Below are 15,259 nucleotides of genomic sequence, written 5' to 3' on the forward strand. Positions count from 1 at the left end.
TGGAAGGCAGGAACCATGTCTAACTCTTACCTCATATTTTTTTTTCCACTGAGTTTAGTACAGTGCTCTGCACACAATGAATATATTCTTTTCATATTCTTTTAATGGTATTTGTAAGGGCTTTCTAAGTGTCAAGTACCATTCCAACATCTGGGGTAAATACAAGTGAATCAGGTCAGAATCAATCCCTTCCCACATGGGGCTCACATTCTAGGTAGAAGGGAGAACAGGCATTTAATCTCCATTTTATAGATGAGGAAACTGAGCCACAGAGAATTTAAGTGACTTGCCCAAGGTCATACAGCAGACAGGTGGAGGAGCTGGGATTAGAACCCAGGTCCTTTGACTCCAGGCCCATAGCCTTTGCTGTGAAGTGAAAATAAAGGTGAGAGCACTTCTTCAGAAGGGAGTTCTTTCCTCCCAAAGCTCACACTACCACTGTCATCCAAAAGACCTGATATCGAGACCTCTATTCACGTTCAGTAGCAATGCTATGAACAACTGTCGGTAAACCCCCCAAGGGGGCTACTTTGGGAGGGCGAATGGGAAGCTCTCATCCATCACCCAGAGAGACGGAAACCAAAGATGACTTAAAGGCATGTGATGATAAGAAGTTAGGAAGCTAAAAAGGAGATAAAGAGAGGGAAGATCATTGACCCCTAGCCTACGTCCTGCCTCTGGCCTAGAACGCCCTCCCTTCTCAAATCCAACAATTACTTTCCCTCCCTTCAAAGCCTTAATGAAGGCACATCTCCTCCAAGAGGGCTTTTCAGACTAAGCCCCCCTTTTCTCTTCTTCCACTCCCTTCTGCTGTGACCCTGACTTGCTCCCTTTGTTCTCCGCCACAGCACTTATGTACATATCTGTAATTTATTTGCGTTGATGTCTGTCTCACCCACTCTAGACTTTAAGCTCATTGTGGGCAGGGAACACATCTGTTTATTGTTGCACTGTACTCTCCCAAGCGCTTAGTACAGTGCTCTGTGCTGAATAATTATGATAGAACGAATGAATAAATTGCTAGCTCCTCTGGGTGGCTCTAGAAAGCCAGTTATGGTGCCTGTCTTCAGAAGAAAAGCCAAGTATTTCCTGCCAAAAACAACTCCAAAAGACTGGACTCAGCAGCTACTTCAGGGTTTGGGCCCAAGGGGCTTGAGGCCTTGATTCAGAATATCTGAATATCCCCCATCTTCAGTACACAAATTTGTGCCCCAAATCTAGGAGAATTTGAGAAAGGCAGATAACTAGAAGTGGACTGGAGAGGGTTGGATGACGGAAGGAGATGGGAAAAAGAGAATTTTATTTGCGTCTCAAAATACATTAAAATGTCTCTCCTGCACCCTGATTACTGAAAGTACATGAATATGGGATCAAACGGAATGAAATCAAGGGAAGAGAAAATGGAAGTCAAAAACAGCAGGAGAAAAGGTGAAATGAATGCCATTTCCCTGTTCAATGTCATACAGAAAGCAAAAGAAGAGAGAATCTGGGGGCTGGATTGATTCCTTCAGTGTCGACGACGTATGCTGTCCCAAGGACAGAATGGAGGAAGGAGGAGCTGATTTTTTCTCAAATTCCAGGTAAAATTCTACCTGCAGTTGCCTAGATGCAACCGAGTATGTGAGGGCAGAGTCATTCTTTGGATGATGTCCCTTTAAATCAGGACAGGGAGGCAGAGCTACTGAAGCTGCAGCTAATATGTCTGTTAGTACCACCGACTGCTCCCTTTCCCAGCTCTCCAGCCCAATTCCCCATCCTGCAACTGGTCTGATGGCAGTTCAGGCTTCCCCGAGACCAGCTCTTTCCCATGTGCTTCTCTCCTTTTCTCTTAAGAACAAAAGTCATCTCCCAGTCAGAGAAATAAACCAATGGTGATTCAAGGCATGAAAGAAGCCCCAGATTCAGCAGGTCTTTCTTCTTGGTGCCCAACATTATGGCTACCTTACCAGAGCTGGGCCACAGAACCCTCTCCCCACTTCTGCAAAGGTGTAGACATCATTGAAAACAGTAGGCTGTAAATGAGACATTTTTAAAACCTGCTGCTATCATCTTCTCCAAGACACTTTCCCAGGCAAGAGTCCCAGGAACAGTGAGGAAAATCCCAGGGTCCAGTGCCCAACTGCCCTGATCCCAAAACTCATCCCCTTGAATTTCACATAACAGTAACAACAATAATTGTATTTGCTAAGTACTTACTATGTGCCAAACACCGGACTAAGCACTGGGGAGGATACAAGACATTCAGGTTGGACACAGTCCCTGTCCTTTAGGGGGTTCGCAGTCTAAGATAAACCTTCAGGTCTTATTAACAATCCCTCCCAACAAGGTGAGAGGCAAAGGAGCACAAGATGCTAAATTCCAGCTGGACACCATCCCCACCGCTATCCCCTCCACCAGGCCCAATCCCAACCCCATGTTCTCTGAGGAAGCGTCACTCACCAACGAGCATTGATTCTCTCTGGCACTCCTGCGTGAGGTGGGATCGGCGGGTCAGACAGTGCACGTACCTCTCCAGGACATACCAGCACATCTCATAGTAGAAAGGGTAACGGAATTTGGCCTGCACCTGAAAGCAAGACCAGGATGGAATCAGCCTCTGGCGGGTCAGAGGGCTAGAATGACAGGAGGGAAAAAGGGAGCCAAGTTTAGAGCAGAAGGCCCCTCCATGCCCAGAGGCATCATTTGCATCATCTTGGCCAGGGCACAAGTGGTCTGGGGAGAGGAAAGGGAATGGAAAGAGAGGAGTTGAGGGGGCTGGATGCCAGCGGCATGCACAATGAGGGGGAAGAGGCTGGCCAGCCATGATAGCATCGTTTCGGGGTTCGCTCATTTGCATGCACCCACAGGTTGGGGGAGAAGGGTGCTCTCTGTGCTCGTCAAATGCTGAAAAACACGGCGGGTCCCCAAGTTATTCACCTGGCCTCCTCACATAGGGTGGTCACAAACAGATGTGGGACACTACCCGATTCCGGTTCTTTGGATTTCTTCCATTTTATTCCACGAAACCGTCCCCTATCGCAAAGCAAACCAACACCCCAGCACGCCCCAGCAGCCGGGCACCCTGCTCCACACTGGGAGGCAGATCAAGGTGACCAGAAGGGGAGTGTGCCCAGAGGGCACTCCTTGCCCACACTCCATGGGGTCTGCACTGCCCTACTGGCAAACCCAGCGGGGAGACTCCACTGAGAGATTTTACCAGCGAGGACATGTGCAGGAGTGAGGGAGTTTGCGGGAGTGGCTATTTCCTTCCTTAGGTTCATTTCTCCTGGCGAGGGACCTGGGATAAGATCCTAACTGCAGGTGGAAACTGTACCTTCAACACACGCTTCGGCTAGGGGCCGCCGGCTACACAGTCATGCAATGTTCCTAGCAAGCAAGATAGTGAGAAAGCAAACAAGAGCTGCCACGGGTGGAATGGGGAGGTGGTGGAGGGAGGAGGAGTGAGGAGATTAGTGGGATCTCTGACCCAGGCAGGGCTCGGGACTTTCATCTTCCAAGAGCTCTGCCCAGCGGCACATGAACCTTGTTCTGTCACCGCTAGGTCCTAACTTCTCTCAGTTCCAGTAGTAAGGGCTGCTCTAGCAAACCGGGAAAGTGAAAATGCTTCATCTGACCCTCTTGGTAAGAACTCACAGGCACTCTTGGCTCTGACCATGGTTTCTTGCCTGGAACCTACAGAAGATGAGAGGGGCCCTAAGATAATCCTTCTCCTCTTCCCCAACCCCCCGTCTCTGCTTGCCTCCCCCATCTCCCAGGGCCAAAGACAGCCTCAGGAAAGACTTGGCTCACTGCATAGAGCATGGAACCCACAATGACTACACAGAGCATGGAACCCACAAACCTCAAGCTCTCTGTCTTGATCTGAAAAAAAGGCCTGAAGGACAGAGTTCTGGGTTGAGGGCGGGGAAGTACGTTTTCTACTCACAGTTTTCACGACTTTAAAAAACCCAAAATCTGATGCGAGATTCCCTTCCCCTATAGGCCGGCTATGGCTATTCTCCTGCCCCTCCTCCCTGTGCCCCTCAGGAAAATGTACAGGACCTGAGATGGTTGTGAGACCTCACCTGAATCTGTTCCAACTTGCTGGGTGACCTAGAACAGATCGCAACCCCCCAGACTTCAGTTTTCGCCTCTGTACAATGGGAGCGGGGGTATCAAAATCTATCACCTTCCATCTTCACCTGAACATTTCACTAGGGACCCATACTGTACTGTGCTCTTTGGGGAAATGCAAGGGTTTGGGATTACAATCCACAGTGGTTTCCCTGGCTCCAGCCACTTCCCTGAGAGCCCTCGCTGCAGATGAGGTATTGATTTCAACAAGTCACTTGACTGACAACCCCTCCCCACCAATCCCCATTGTTTATGGAGGAGATGGGCTCCCAGATCTGGGACGTTCCCCACCCTTTTAGGACAAAGTCTAGGCATCTGAGCCACTCCGAGCTGGAAGGGGCTCAGTGTTTTCAGATTTCATCGCAAAGCCATAAATTCAGGCTGAGTGAGGTGGTGGTCAGTCCCTTCTCCATGGGGCCCCAGGCTGCCCGGTTTTAGTGATGAGGCACTCTTTTTTTTTATTATTTTTCATTAATTTTTTTTTTTTAAAGAGAACAGCCATGTGGGAGTAACACCGCCACATCCAAGAATCTTTCTGGATTAAAAAATAAAAATAATTTGGTTATTCATCAGGAGGGAAAGAGCAAGTCTCCACTCACTGTTGCTGAACCCAAGGGAAACCAGCCAGGTGAAAATAGACACTAATGCAGGAACTCAAATTTTATTTTATTTTATTTTTTTTCCAAGAGAGCACTGCAGGAAACAAAATTTGCAAAGAATTGACTTACAAACAGGGAGTCGCCTTCCACCCTTCGCCTTCAAAAGGTTTCAGCCACATGCCTGGGAATATTAAAGACATTATTGCTCAACATTATTTGTTGACAGATTCGGAGTCTCACCAAATTTAGCTGTTACCAATGTTAATCCAATGTGAAAGACAAGGCAGTAGTAACGCATGCAGTGCTCCCGTTGCGTATATGTCAACTTTAGTGTTTAATTTGAGTTCCCAGTTGCCTCCATGAGGCATGATCCAATCTTGAGCAGACTCCACTGGCATGCATCGGTAGCCCAATGGCCTCTGATTCTGAGGTTAACGACCTTAAGGTGTCAGAGGTGTAGCAAGTTCTTAGGTGACCCCAAAGGGGAGTTTTTGTAAACCCCAGTTCTCTTATAAGAAAAACCAAAAGATTTGAGGGCCGCAAGGTTAGTGGTAGAGTTGGGGGGTTATTTTATTTTTTTCCTCCCCCTGGAAAAAAATTTCATGTTTTGAAAAATCCAAGAGAATGAAATAATTTCTTGTCTCCAAACAGATTCACTGGCTGTGCGGGGTGACCTGGTGGGTTGGTCAGAGTTACCTTTCCTGGGCAGTTCACCTGGGCTCTGGTTTAGTTAAGAGTCATTAAAAGGGTTATGAGATCCAATTCAAGCTACTGAATGATCTTGGAAGGATTCCCATTACAGTGACCACATAGTCCCTTGAATGACATCCTGTCCAGAGATCAAAATAAAGAGCAAAATTATTTCAGACATTTCCTTGAAACACCAAATCCACAGAGGAGCCGTCATAGTCTTCACTTAAAGGATTACTCTCTGGTGTAACTCCACCTCTTTAAAAGCCAACATAAATTCTACCTGCAAGAGGCTACTCAGGATGAAAGGGAAAAGGAAGTTTCACACTCAGGAAACTAAAGAAAATCTCATATCCATTCCCTGGGGACTGAACTTGATATTCCAGGAAAGAGAAACAGCATCAATCCTTCCATCTGTTAGTGACCACCTTACGTAGACTATTCAAGAGCGATCTTGCCAATTAGTTTTCTAAGCCAGGTACAAACCCTAGTTGCCCACCTGGCAACATTGTGACATCTCTTTAGCAGCACAGGGCGGTGGGCCGTCTAGCCAAGGGCCCCGACCCGGACCCCAGAGGGAATGGGGCAGGTGGGCACTTCCACTGCTCACTTAGTTGAGAAAGGCAGAGACCCACGCCTCTAAATCCAGATTATAAGGGGAAATGTATTTATTTTTCTTTTTTAAAGAAAGGAAAGGAAACTGCAGGACAGTAGAACGAGCATTGACCTCAGTAGCTCATTAGAAGGCATTTCCAACTGAAAATAGGTTTTATGGTTGCTTAAAAACGATTTCTGAATGGTCATAAGCCCTCTTAAAAAGTCTCCCAGGGATATGAAAAATGAAGTTGGAGGGAACATGACAAGTGCACTTCATGTTTTCTCTGGCTCCGAGTCACCACTGCCTTCTCGCCAGTGCCTGAACCCTGTCTCAGTCTCTAAGACATTAACAATTGGGTCTTGCCTATTAATGCCTCTAAATCCCAGCAATCAAAGAGGATTAAACACCCTGCTGCAAGTTCCAACACAGTACTGTCTCCCATCAACCTGCCCTGGGTCTTCCCATACAAAGACACCCTCCCATGCCAGTGAGACCGGGGCTAGAGAACCCAAATATCTTTGTAGATTCATCACTATTCCTCCCCGTGCAGGGAGATCAATCCTCCCGAGTCTCCCATGTTACACATCTTGTTCCGCTACATTACACACTCCTTCTGCTCCATGAGGAAGAGCGCCAGGGTTTCCGATGAAATGCTGGGCTCTTTTCCCCTAGAATCTCTGTAGCTTATAGTGAATAAAAACAGGATTTCTTCTGCCCAAGCAGCTTTTCAAGTCTTTAGAAAACCCAGGTTGATTGTTTCTGTTTACCCAAAAAACCTAGGCCAGCCAGCTAGAGGGAGGCCTGATCCCATAACATCAAGCTTCATGGCTTCCCCACATACCTACTGGCCCCACTACTACTAACCCACCGAGCAAATTGGTTTAATTTATTCAGGCTTGCTAGGGAGTGCCCAGCCATACATGCTAGTTTGCAGGGGGCTGTGTTCACGGGCACTTGTTATCACCATAGGGGGGTTTATTTTCAACACCAAAAGGCCGTGTACTCCAGGCCGTGCCCTGGCACAGCTTTCTGGAGCCTTCCCAGTTTCCTTCCTTCTCCCCGAGGCATTGAGCGTCTCCCCACCTCTAACATTTCCTCCCGATGGTGAGGATCTGGGTCAGCGATAGAGGGCAAGAAAGAATACAGAAAAGATAAAGGAAATGGTAATCATAATAATAACCGAGAAAGGACAAGCATCTAGGGAAACAATAATAGCATTTTCACTTGAAAACTACCTGTCCCCCAACTACTGAAGGCGTATGCAAATCCCATGTACAGCATTCTCAAATTCTGACACAAATCCATTCCTGGTTCTCTTAACTGCTTCATACACTCAATATGGCCCTCAGGAACATCTGAAAACCCATTAACCAACTCTAGCACTTATAAATTTACTCCTAACCATCTTATATCTATGCCTGCTCAATGACACATCCAAGTACTTATTTTGACTACTCTTGTAAATATTTCTATGTCAGTCTCTCCCTTTAGAATGTAAGCTCCTTCTGGGCAGGGAATGTCACTTCTTAATTTGATATTTCCTGAGCACGTAGTACAGTGCAGTGACCCAAACGGGCCCTCAGTAAATAGTACAACTACCACCACTAACATTACTACTACTAGAATTGTAGATTTGGGCCAAACACATGAATTAGAATCCTTAGCTCATTTTAAACTGTATGCTTGTTATGGGCAGGGAAAGCATCTGCTAATTCTGCTGTACTATACTCTCCCAAGTGATTAGTACAGTGCTCTGCACATGTTCAACTGACCTGCTCTAAACATTTGTAACAATTTGATTCTCAAAAGCCAAAGGCCTCAAAGTGTCCAAAACATTCAGAAAGAAATCGAGGACTTTGGGGGTCAAAGCAAATCTCAAGATATGGTCCTTCCCTCTGCAGCAGATTCCTATCATGGCAGATCCCTTAACGAATACCTTGCTGGGGCCCAAGAGGCCAAGGCAATTTTCTCCACAGAGATGGCAGCATATTTTAAAAAACTAGTGTTGATCAAGAGACTCTAGACTCTAAGCTAGACTGTAAGCTCGTTGTGGGCACGGAATGTGTGTGTTTATTGTTCTATTGTACTCTCCCAAGCGCTTAATACAGTGCTCTGCACACGGTAAGCGCTCAATAAATATGATTGAATGAAAGGGAGGGCCCAACATGGCCTAGTGGAAAAAGCACAGGCCTGGAAAGTCAGGGGACATGAGTTCTTAATCCTAACTCTGCCACTTGCCTGCTTTGTGACCTTGGGCAAGTCTCTCAAATTCTCTGGGCCTCAGTTTCCACATCTGAAAAACGGGGATTAAATACCTGTTCCTCCTCCTACTTACACTGTGAGCCCCACGTGGGGCAGGGACTGTGTCTGATCTGAATATGCTGAATCGACCGTAGCTCCCAGTACAGCGTTTAGCACATAGCAAGTGTATAACAGGTATCACTATTACTATGTGCAGCTGGCAGATTCCCCCCAGTTTTCCAAAGGGAAAGAAGAAGGGAGGCTGGTTACTGCGGGACAAAGTCACTGACTGCTAATAAGCAATTTCATCCATCAATGGATGGATAAGTCCTCGGCCCTGGGGAGACAGTTAGCTCCTCGGAAGGGCAGGAGGCTGAACTTAGAGAGGAAAATCAAAGCGGAGCACTTAAGGGGGTGAGTGGATGGCCCAGGGCAAGGAGGCAGGAACTCTTGGGTCTCTCTGCTCCTTTCTATATTCCCTGAGGAGCCTGGAGGGCAAGTGGGAGGCTCTCAGACCTAGATCTCCCTCATCACCTGTGGGGCAGCTCCTGTACAGCCCAGTGGGAGAGAGAAAGCTGGAAGGTAGCCTGAAAGAGGCCTTCTCCCATGTCACTTTGGTCCCTCAGTGCTGCTTCACTGAGGAGGAGGGTTTTGAACCCCAGAGTTCAAAATAAAAACAGGATTTTGAACCATTTTCCAACTCTCCAGAGTTGGAAAGTACCTGGAGAGCCCCCATGGGGGAATGACTAACCATCCAAGGTAGACAGCTGGCTGGTCATTTCTTATAGATCTTCCACATTGGAAATCCCACCCCCTCCCCTTGACAGCCCATTCCAATGTTTTATAATAATAATAATAATAATGATGATGGCATTTATTAAGCGCTTACTATGTGCAAAGTACTGTTCTAAGCGCTGAATCACTCTGAGAGGCAGCCCAACAGCATGGTCTACTGGTTACAGCATGCGGCTGGGTGGTGGGAGGTCCAGTTCTGCTGCTGGACTACTGTATGAGACCCCAAGCAAGTCACAAACTCCCTGAGCCTCAGTTTCCTCATCTGCAAAATGAGGATTAAATACCTGTTCTCCCTCTCAGACGGTGAGCCCAGATGTGGGACATGGACTGTATCTGACGTGATGGCCCTGAACCTACCCAGCCCCCCACCCACTGTTTGGCACACTGGGCCTTTCAAATGCCATTATTACCATTGTTATTATTATCATTATAATTATTACTGCTGTTCCTTGCAGCCTACCAAAATCTCTCTTAACTGGAGCCCAGTTCCTCTTTTTCATTCATCTATGGACCCAGGGAAAACTGGTCTGTACCTTCTCCTTAAAATACCCTGAACATAGTTGATGCCAGTTATGACATCACCCAATAGCTTTCTCTTCTCTAGGCTTTGGCTGGAACTGAGCTCTGCTTTCCAGAAACAGAACTCCCTGGGGAGGTTGGGCTTCTGACCTCAGGTCACTAGGGCCAGATCCACCAGGGAGGGTACTCCGGGGGGGAGAACCCTTAAGACCTATTACTCTTTCTCTGACTTTCTCTCATCTTCCCACCCTGAACAGCTGCTCCATCCTCTAAGGGGCTTGTTATAGCCTAGGCCCCCTGACCAGTCAGTGAGGAGAGGAGAAAGACGCCTTACCCGCGTTCTGTCTTCAATCTCATGAATCCGCAGCTGCATAGGCACATTAAAGCTATGTAGGATGTTTCCACCAAAGACCAGAGAATCTACAGGGGTGTAGACAGCATGGATCCAGCCTGTGAAGGGAAAAGGGAGAGGGGTAAGACCATCAGCTGCCCTGAACAATTGCCCATGCTTTGGGGCCATTCTGGGTATGGAGGCCCCAGGGCAGCCACAGACAGGGCTAATGGGCTAGGAGGCAGAGCCTAGTTTTAATAAGGAACAAATGAGCCAAATGCCGGGGTGCAGTCACACCTTCCCTGGAAACTGCCCAGATGAGCTGGAGAGGATGGCCAGGCATGAGAGATGATGAAGGGCACAGGTGCCCTTTGCTGTCATCACTTTTCCCTGATGAAACCAGGAATGGACACAGGAGGCCAGGAGTGCGAAACACTGTTCACACTGGCACACATTCCCACATCCAAAACGAGTATGATGTTGTAAATGGGGCAGCCAGACACTAAACATCATTCTGGAGGGAGGTGTGTAAAACTGCATCCACAGAGGAATACCCCTCCCTACAGGATTCAGCCCCAAGATGAAGCCAAGGTCCAGATCCAGGACTCTGGCTTTCCTGGGCGCCCCCTGAGCCAGCACAGCAGTGCCCAGGCACCCAAGCAGGGCCACTCACTGAGGCTGGGCTTCAGCTACAGTTAAGGAAAACACCAAACTCGGTGTGCTGGCTGGGGGCGCTGAGCAGAAAGACACCTCTTCCTTGGCCAACAGCTCAGTTTTCTAGGCCTCCAACACCTCAGACATCCCAAACAGTCATCAGTTCCTTTACTGTTTGGCCTAAGGGCCTCTGTTCTGACCACTGGACAGCCTGTGTTCTCCTGACCCCTGGGCAGGCAGAGAGAGAGAGGAAGGCTGTCTTGAAGAATGGTGGGGAGTAACGGAGATGCTGGGCACGGCAAACTGGAAAGAAAACAAGTCCCTGCCTGCGGGACTCTCAGCGACATTCCTCTCCAGCACCAGCAGGACAGGGAGATGGAGGAGTCAGTCAGTCCATCACTCAATCATATTTACTGAGCACTTACTGGGTGCAGAGCAGTGTACTAAGCACTTGAGAGAGTACAATATAGCAATATAACACACACATTCTCTGCCCATCTTATAATCTAGTTGGGAGCCACCAAAACCAGAGGTGACAGCTCCCCCTGCTTGGAATAGGAAAATGCTGAACAGGCCCAGGGAGTAGAAGGGAGGAAGACGGGCAGAGAAAAGAGAAAGAAGCAGAAACGGGGCGGCACAAAGAGAAGCTGATTGATACAGACTCAAAGGCCAAGAGACACCAACACAGTGGGCAGGGGGGAAGAGGAAGAGGAGGAGGAAGAGGAAGATACAGCACAGGCCTGGAAGCCAGAAGGACCTGGGTTCTAATCCCGTCTCCAACACTTGTCTGCTGTGTGACCTTGGGCAAGTCACTTCACTTCTCTGGGCCTCAGTTATCTCATCTATAAAATAGGGATTAAAACTATGAAACCCATGTGGGACATGGACTGTGCCCAACCTGATTAGCTTATATCTACCCCAGCACTTAGTACAGTGACTGAAACACAGGCAGCACTTAACAAATACCATTAAAAATAAATTAAAAAATAATAATTGTGGTATTGAGCTCCACATTCAAGTGCCACATCCCCACAGTTGAATTCGACCAGGCCCCCCTCCAATGCAGAGGACACCTGAAGGGCAACGAGGTCTTCCAGATCCCACCCCCAAATCCACCTTGAACTGGCTGGGGGAATGTGAGACCCCTTCTTCTTCCCTTGCTTTTGAGTCCCCCCGATTCAGAGTTGTTAAGAGGAAGCAGAACCTACTGTCTGTAAAGAGCTTAGAGATCCCCAGAAAAACTTACGTATTACTATTATCATTATTATTATAATCACTACATTAAAGTAATATTCCCCAAAGCCAGAATCTGAGGCTGGAGTCCCAATGGCCAGATCTCGTGTTTACCAGGCCTGAGCTGGGAGTTGGGGCTCCGGGGTCCAGCTCAATGGAATGTCCAAGTGGGAGAGATCTCGTCCTTGCACACAGTAAGCGCTCAATAAATACGATTGATTGATTGCTCAGACAATCTGACTTCCTCTCCAGGGTCTTGGTGAGACTAGTTGGGGCGGGGAGGGTGGGGGGAGAGGCGCGGTCTTCTTGCCCAGACTCTCCACACCATGGACCAAGCAAGCCCCTGGAACAACCTGCAATGACTAGGCCACGGTTCCTGGGATGGGAAGGCCCAGGCATACACCAAAGCAAGCTTCTCCTACTTTTAATTTAATGTCTACTTTTTCTGCTGGATTTTAAGCTGCTTGAGGGAAGGGAAACAGCATGGAACAGTGGAAAATATGAGGGCCTGAGAGTCAGAGGACCTGGGTTCTAATACCAGCTCTGCTACTTGCCTATTGTGTGACCCCTGGGCAAGTCGCTTAACATCTGCGCCTCAGTTCCCTCATCTGTAAAATAGGGATTACAAAACTGTTTTCCGCCCCCGTCATTAGTCTGTGCAAATCCATGATTAATTACCGATTAATTGAATGATTGATTCATCTCTGTTCCCAGGACACATGAGGTAGGAAAATGGAGGCCCCCAAATGACACCAATCAATCACTGACAGGAAGTCCATCCTTATAGTTAACTGGAGCCTTTCATGCTACGCTTAAATTCACGTCCCAGTACACTTCCCAGTTCCTCTCTCCTTACCACTCGGCCTCAAGTGAATTGGGGGATCATTTCGATCCCGTTTGGCAAGCTTATGGGCAACCTTCACTCCCCAGGAAGCCTCAGTCCCTGATCAGTCAGCACTCTGGGAAAAACTGGGCCCGGCAAAATACTGGCAGAATGGACTTTCTTGGCCGAAAGGGATAAGGTAAGAAACCTCACTCTCACTCTGCTTTTCACAGACTCTTCCTCCCTGAGCTTGGGGGCTGCAGCAGTGAAGCAGCTCTTTATGGGGAAGCTGTACCATCCAGCCCAGGGGACAAACCACTGCAACCTCCACGAGGGACGGGTCCGTGTCTAACTACCTCTTGCATACTCTTTCCCAGCACTTACTACAGTGCTCCGCACATGGTAAAAGCTGCTTAATTGTATGACTACAAAGCACTGGTGGGAAAGTCAGGAGACCTAGTTCCAACTTTTCCCTCTGCTCTGACTGACTGCAAAACATTAGGCAACCAGGCACTTCACCCCAATTTCTCCAACAGTAAATTAAATCCTGTCCCCGCCCACCTCTTATAGGGTTGGCATGAGGTGGTAATTATTACTGGGACCATCACACATATACAAACAGTAAACACACCTTACCCCAGCACAAGACACAGACAGAGAACGGTAAATATACTTGTCACCCAGCAGGGCTTTCACCACCTTAGCAGGGGCAGTCCTAGACAATGACTCTTCCCTCCCAGATATCTGGGGTTTTTCTTGCACATTGCTTCCAACTCCCCACCCAGGCCAAGGCCAGGAAGTATAACAGCTCCTGAAACCCCTAAGTAGCACAAGCGCGGGCTAACCACAGCTGAGTCTCCCAATTCTGCTCCCATTTATTCCCATATTTCCACATTCTAGCCACAAGGAAACATGGAGGATGATGTGAACAATAATGAGGCGTCTCTGAGCAATTTTTTTAAAAAGCCACTCTCTCCAACAGTCCCTGGTTACTTTCTGGGAGTCCTAGAACAAGGGCTGCTTACTCCATTCGGTAGACTGGCAAGCAGAGCCTTCACCAACCGGAGGATCATAAATGCAAGCTGGATATTACCTCAGAAAGCTCCGTAGCTCTCCCCCCGGTCATCGCTGAGGCCTTCACTAGCGGACTAGCCCAGAGAAAGCATGTTGCCTGGGAAAGGTGACGAGGTAAATAAAGAAGAGGGGCCAAGGTCAGGCCATCTCAGCTCACCAGCAGTCTCTCGGCAGCTTCTCCCAAACCATTCCCCCGGCCTTATCCCTCTGAAATTCCCCTCTTCTTCTCAAGTACCAAGCCTCTTCCCAACTTCCTTCAAAAGGGTGCCTCCTCCAGCTAGCATTCCATGACCTGCTAGATATTCATTTCTTGAAGGCAGAGATCATGTCTACTTACTTAGAGCAGTGCTCTGCACACAGCAGGCACTCAATAAATACTATGATTAACTAGGAATGGGAGGTAGGTTGCCACCAATCACCCAGAATGCAGCCATCCAAAATGCCAGCCTCCTGCCACCAACTCGGGGGTTTGGGGAGAACTAAAGAAGGCAGAAAAAACCCAAACAAAAAAGGGAAAACAATGTAGAGAACCATCCACCTTTCACAAGGCCCTCTAAGGGGATTGGTGGAGAATGTTCTGGGTCATGCCTGGCACAACTGTGGGCGCTGATGACAATATACTGGTTAAGGTTAAAACTGAGGGCAGGAGGGTCAGATGGGACAGCTGGCCTGGGTGCCAAGGTGGAAGAGGTGCAGGAAGAAGCCCAAATGACCTATCCTCCATCCCAAGCCCCACCTGGGTGTCAAGGAAGTTGGTGGGGGGGAAATAAGGGGGTACAGCCTTCAGTCCTTTCCTCTCGAGGCCTTTCCTGCTGAGCCCTCCTTTCCTCTTCTTCCATTCCCTTCTGCACCGCCCTGACTTGCTCCCTTTATTCACCCCTGCTCCCAACCCCAGAGCACGTATGTCCACGTCTGTAATTTATTTATTAATATTAATATCTGTCTCCCCTTCTAGGCTTTAAGCTCATTGGGGCAAGGAATATGTTTGTTTAATGTTATACTGTACTCTCCCAAGTGCCTACTACAGTGCTCTGAACCCACTAAGCACTCAGTAAATATGACTGATTGACACATTTGGGAAAGCCCCTGGCAGCAGACCCCGGGCCCCCTGGATCCCTAAAGGGGATTCCAGTCACCCAACTACCACAGCTTCGGCTGCTCCAGGATCTCTCTCGTGGTCCTGGATTTCTCCGGTGGTCCTGCAACAGTGGCACAACCAAAACCTAGTTTGGGGGTTAGCACCCTGCTGGCTGTGATATTTCTGCGCTACTCCCTGCCCAGCAACCCAAGCTGGAGGGGGACAAGATAACTAGCGGCTCCCACCCCTCCACCACCCTCTCGCCTTCCTCGGTGGCATCACCTGCTTTGGGTGGGCTGGGAACAGCCCTGGGCCAAGCAGGGGCAAGAGGAGGGAGGGGGAGGTTGTAATTGGGTTGTTCAAGCTCTAATAATAACCTCTAGGATTAAAATAGCCCCTTTTCCTTCTAAGAATTGAGTATACTTTCACAGTTATTTATTTCACTCATCTTTGACACATCCTTCTGTGAAAGAGAGAAGCCGTTATTTGCCCAAGGTCACAGGCAGAGGTG

At 48.3% G+C, this 15,259-nt stretch overlaps 1 protein-coding gene across 8 annotated transcripts in view; it reads right to left on the reverse strand.

Moving 5' to 3' along the window:
• The window catches only part of KDM2B (lysine demethylase 2B), a 159,031-nt gene that overhangs the window by 99,782 nt on the left and 43,990 nt on the right, over positions 1–15,259 (reverse strand). For all 8 annotated transcript variants that reach the window (XM_038762658.1, XM_038762660.1, XM_038762657.1 and 5 more), the window contains 2 exons: positions 9,890–10,005; positions 2,440–2,566 (listed from right to left, as the gene is read on the reverse strand). In XM_038762658.1, coding sequence (XP_038618586.1) covers positions 2,440–2,566; positions 9,890–10,005 — 243 coding nt within the window. The remainder of the gene's footprint in view (positions 1–2,439; positions 2,567–9,889; positions 10,006–15,259) is intronic.

This window comes from Tachyglossus aculeatus, chromosome 21, assembly GCF_015852505.1.
Source record: "Tachyglossus aculeatus isolate mTacAcu1 chromosome 21, mTacAcu1.pri, whole genome shotgun sequence".
NCBI lineage: Eukaryota > Metazoa > Chordata > Mammalia > Monotremata > Tachyglossidae > Tachyglossus > Tachyglossus aculeatus.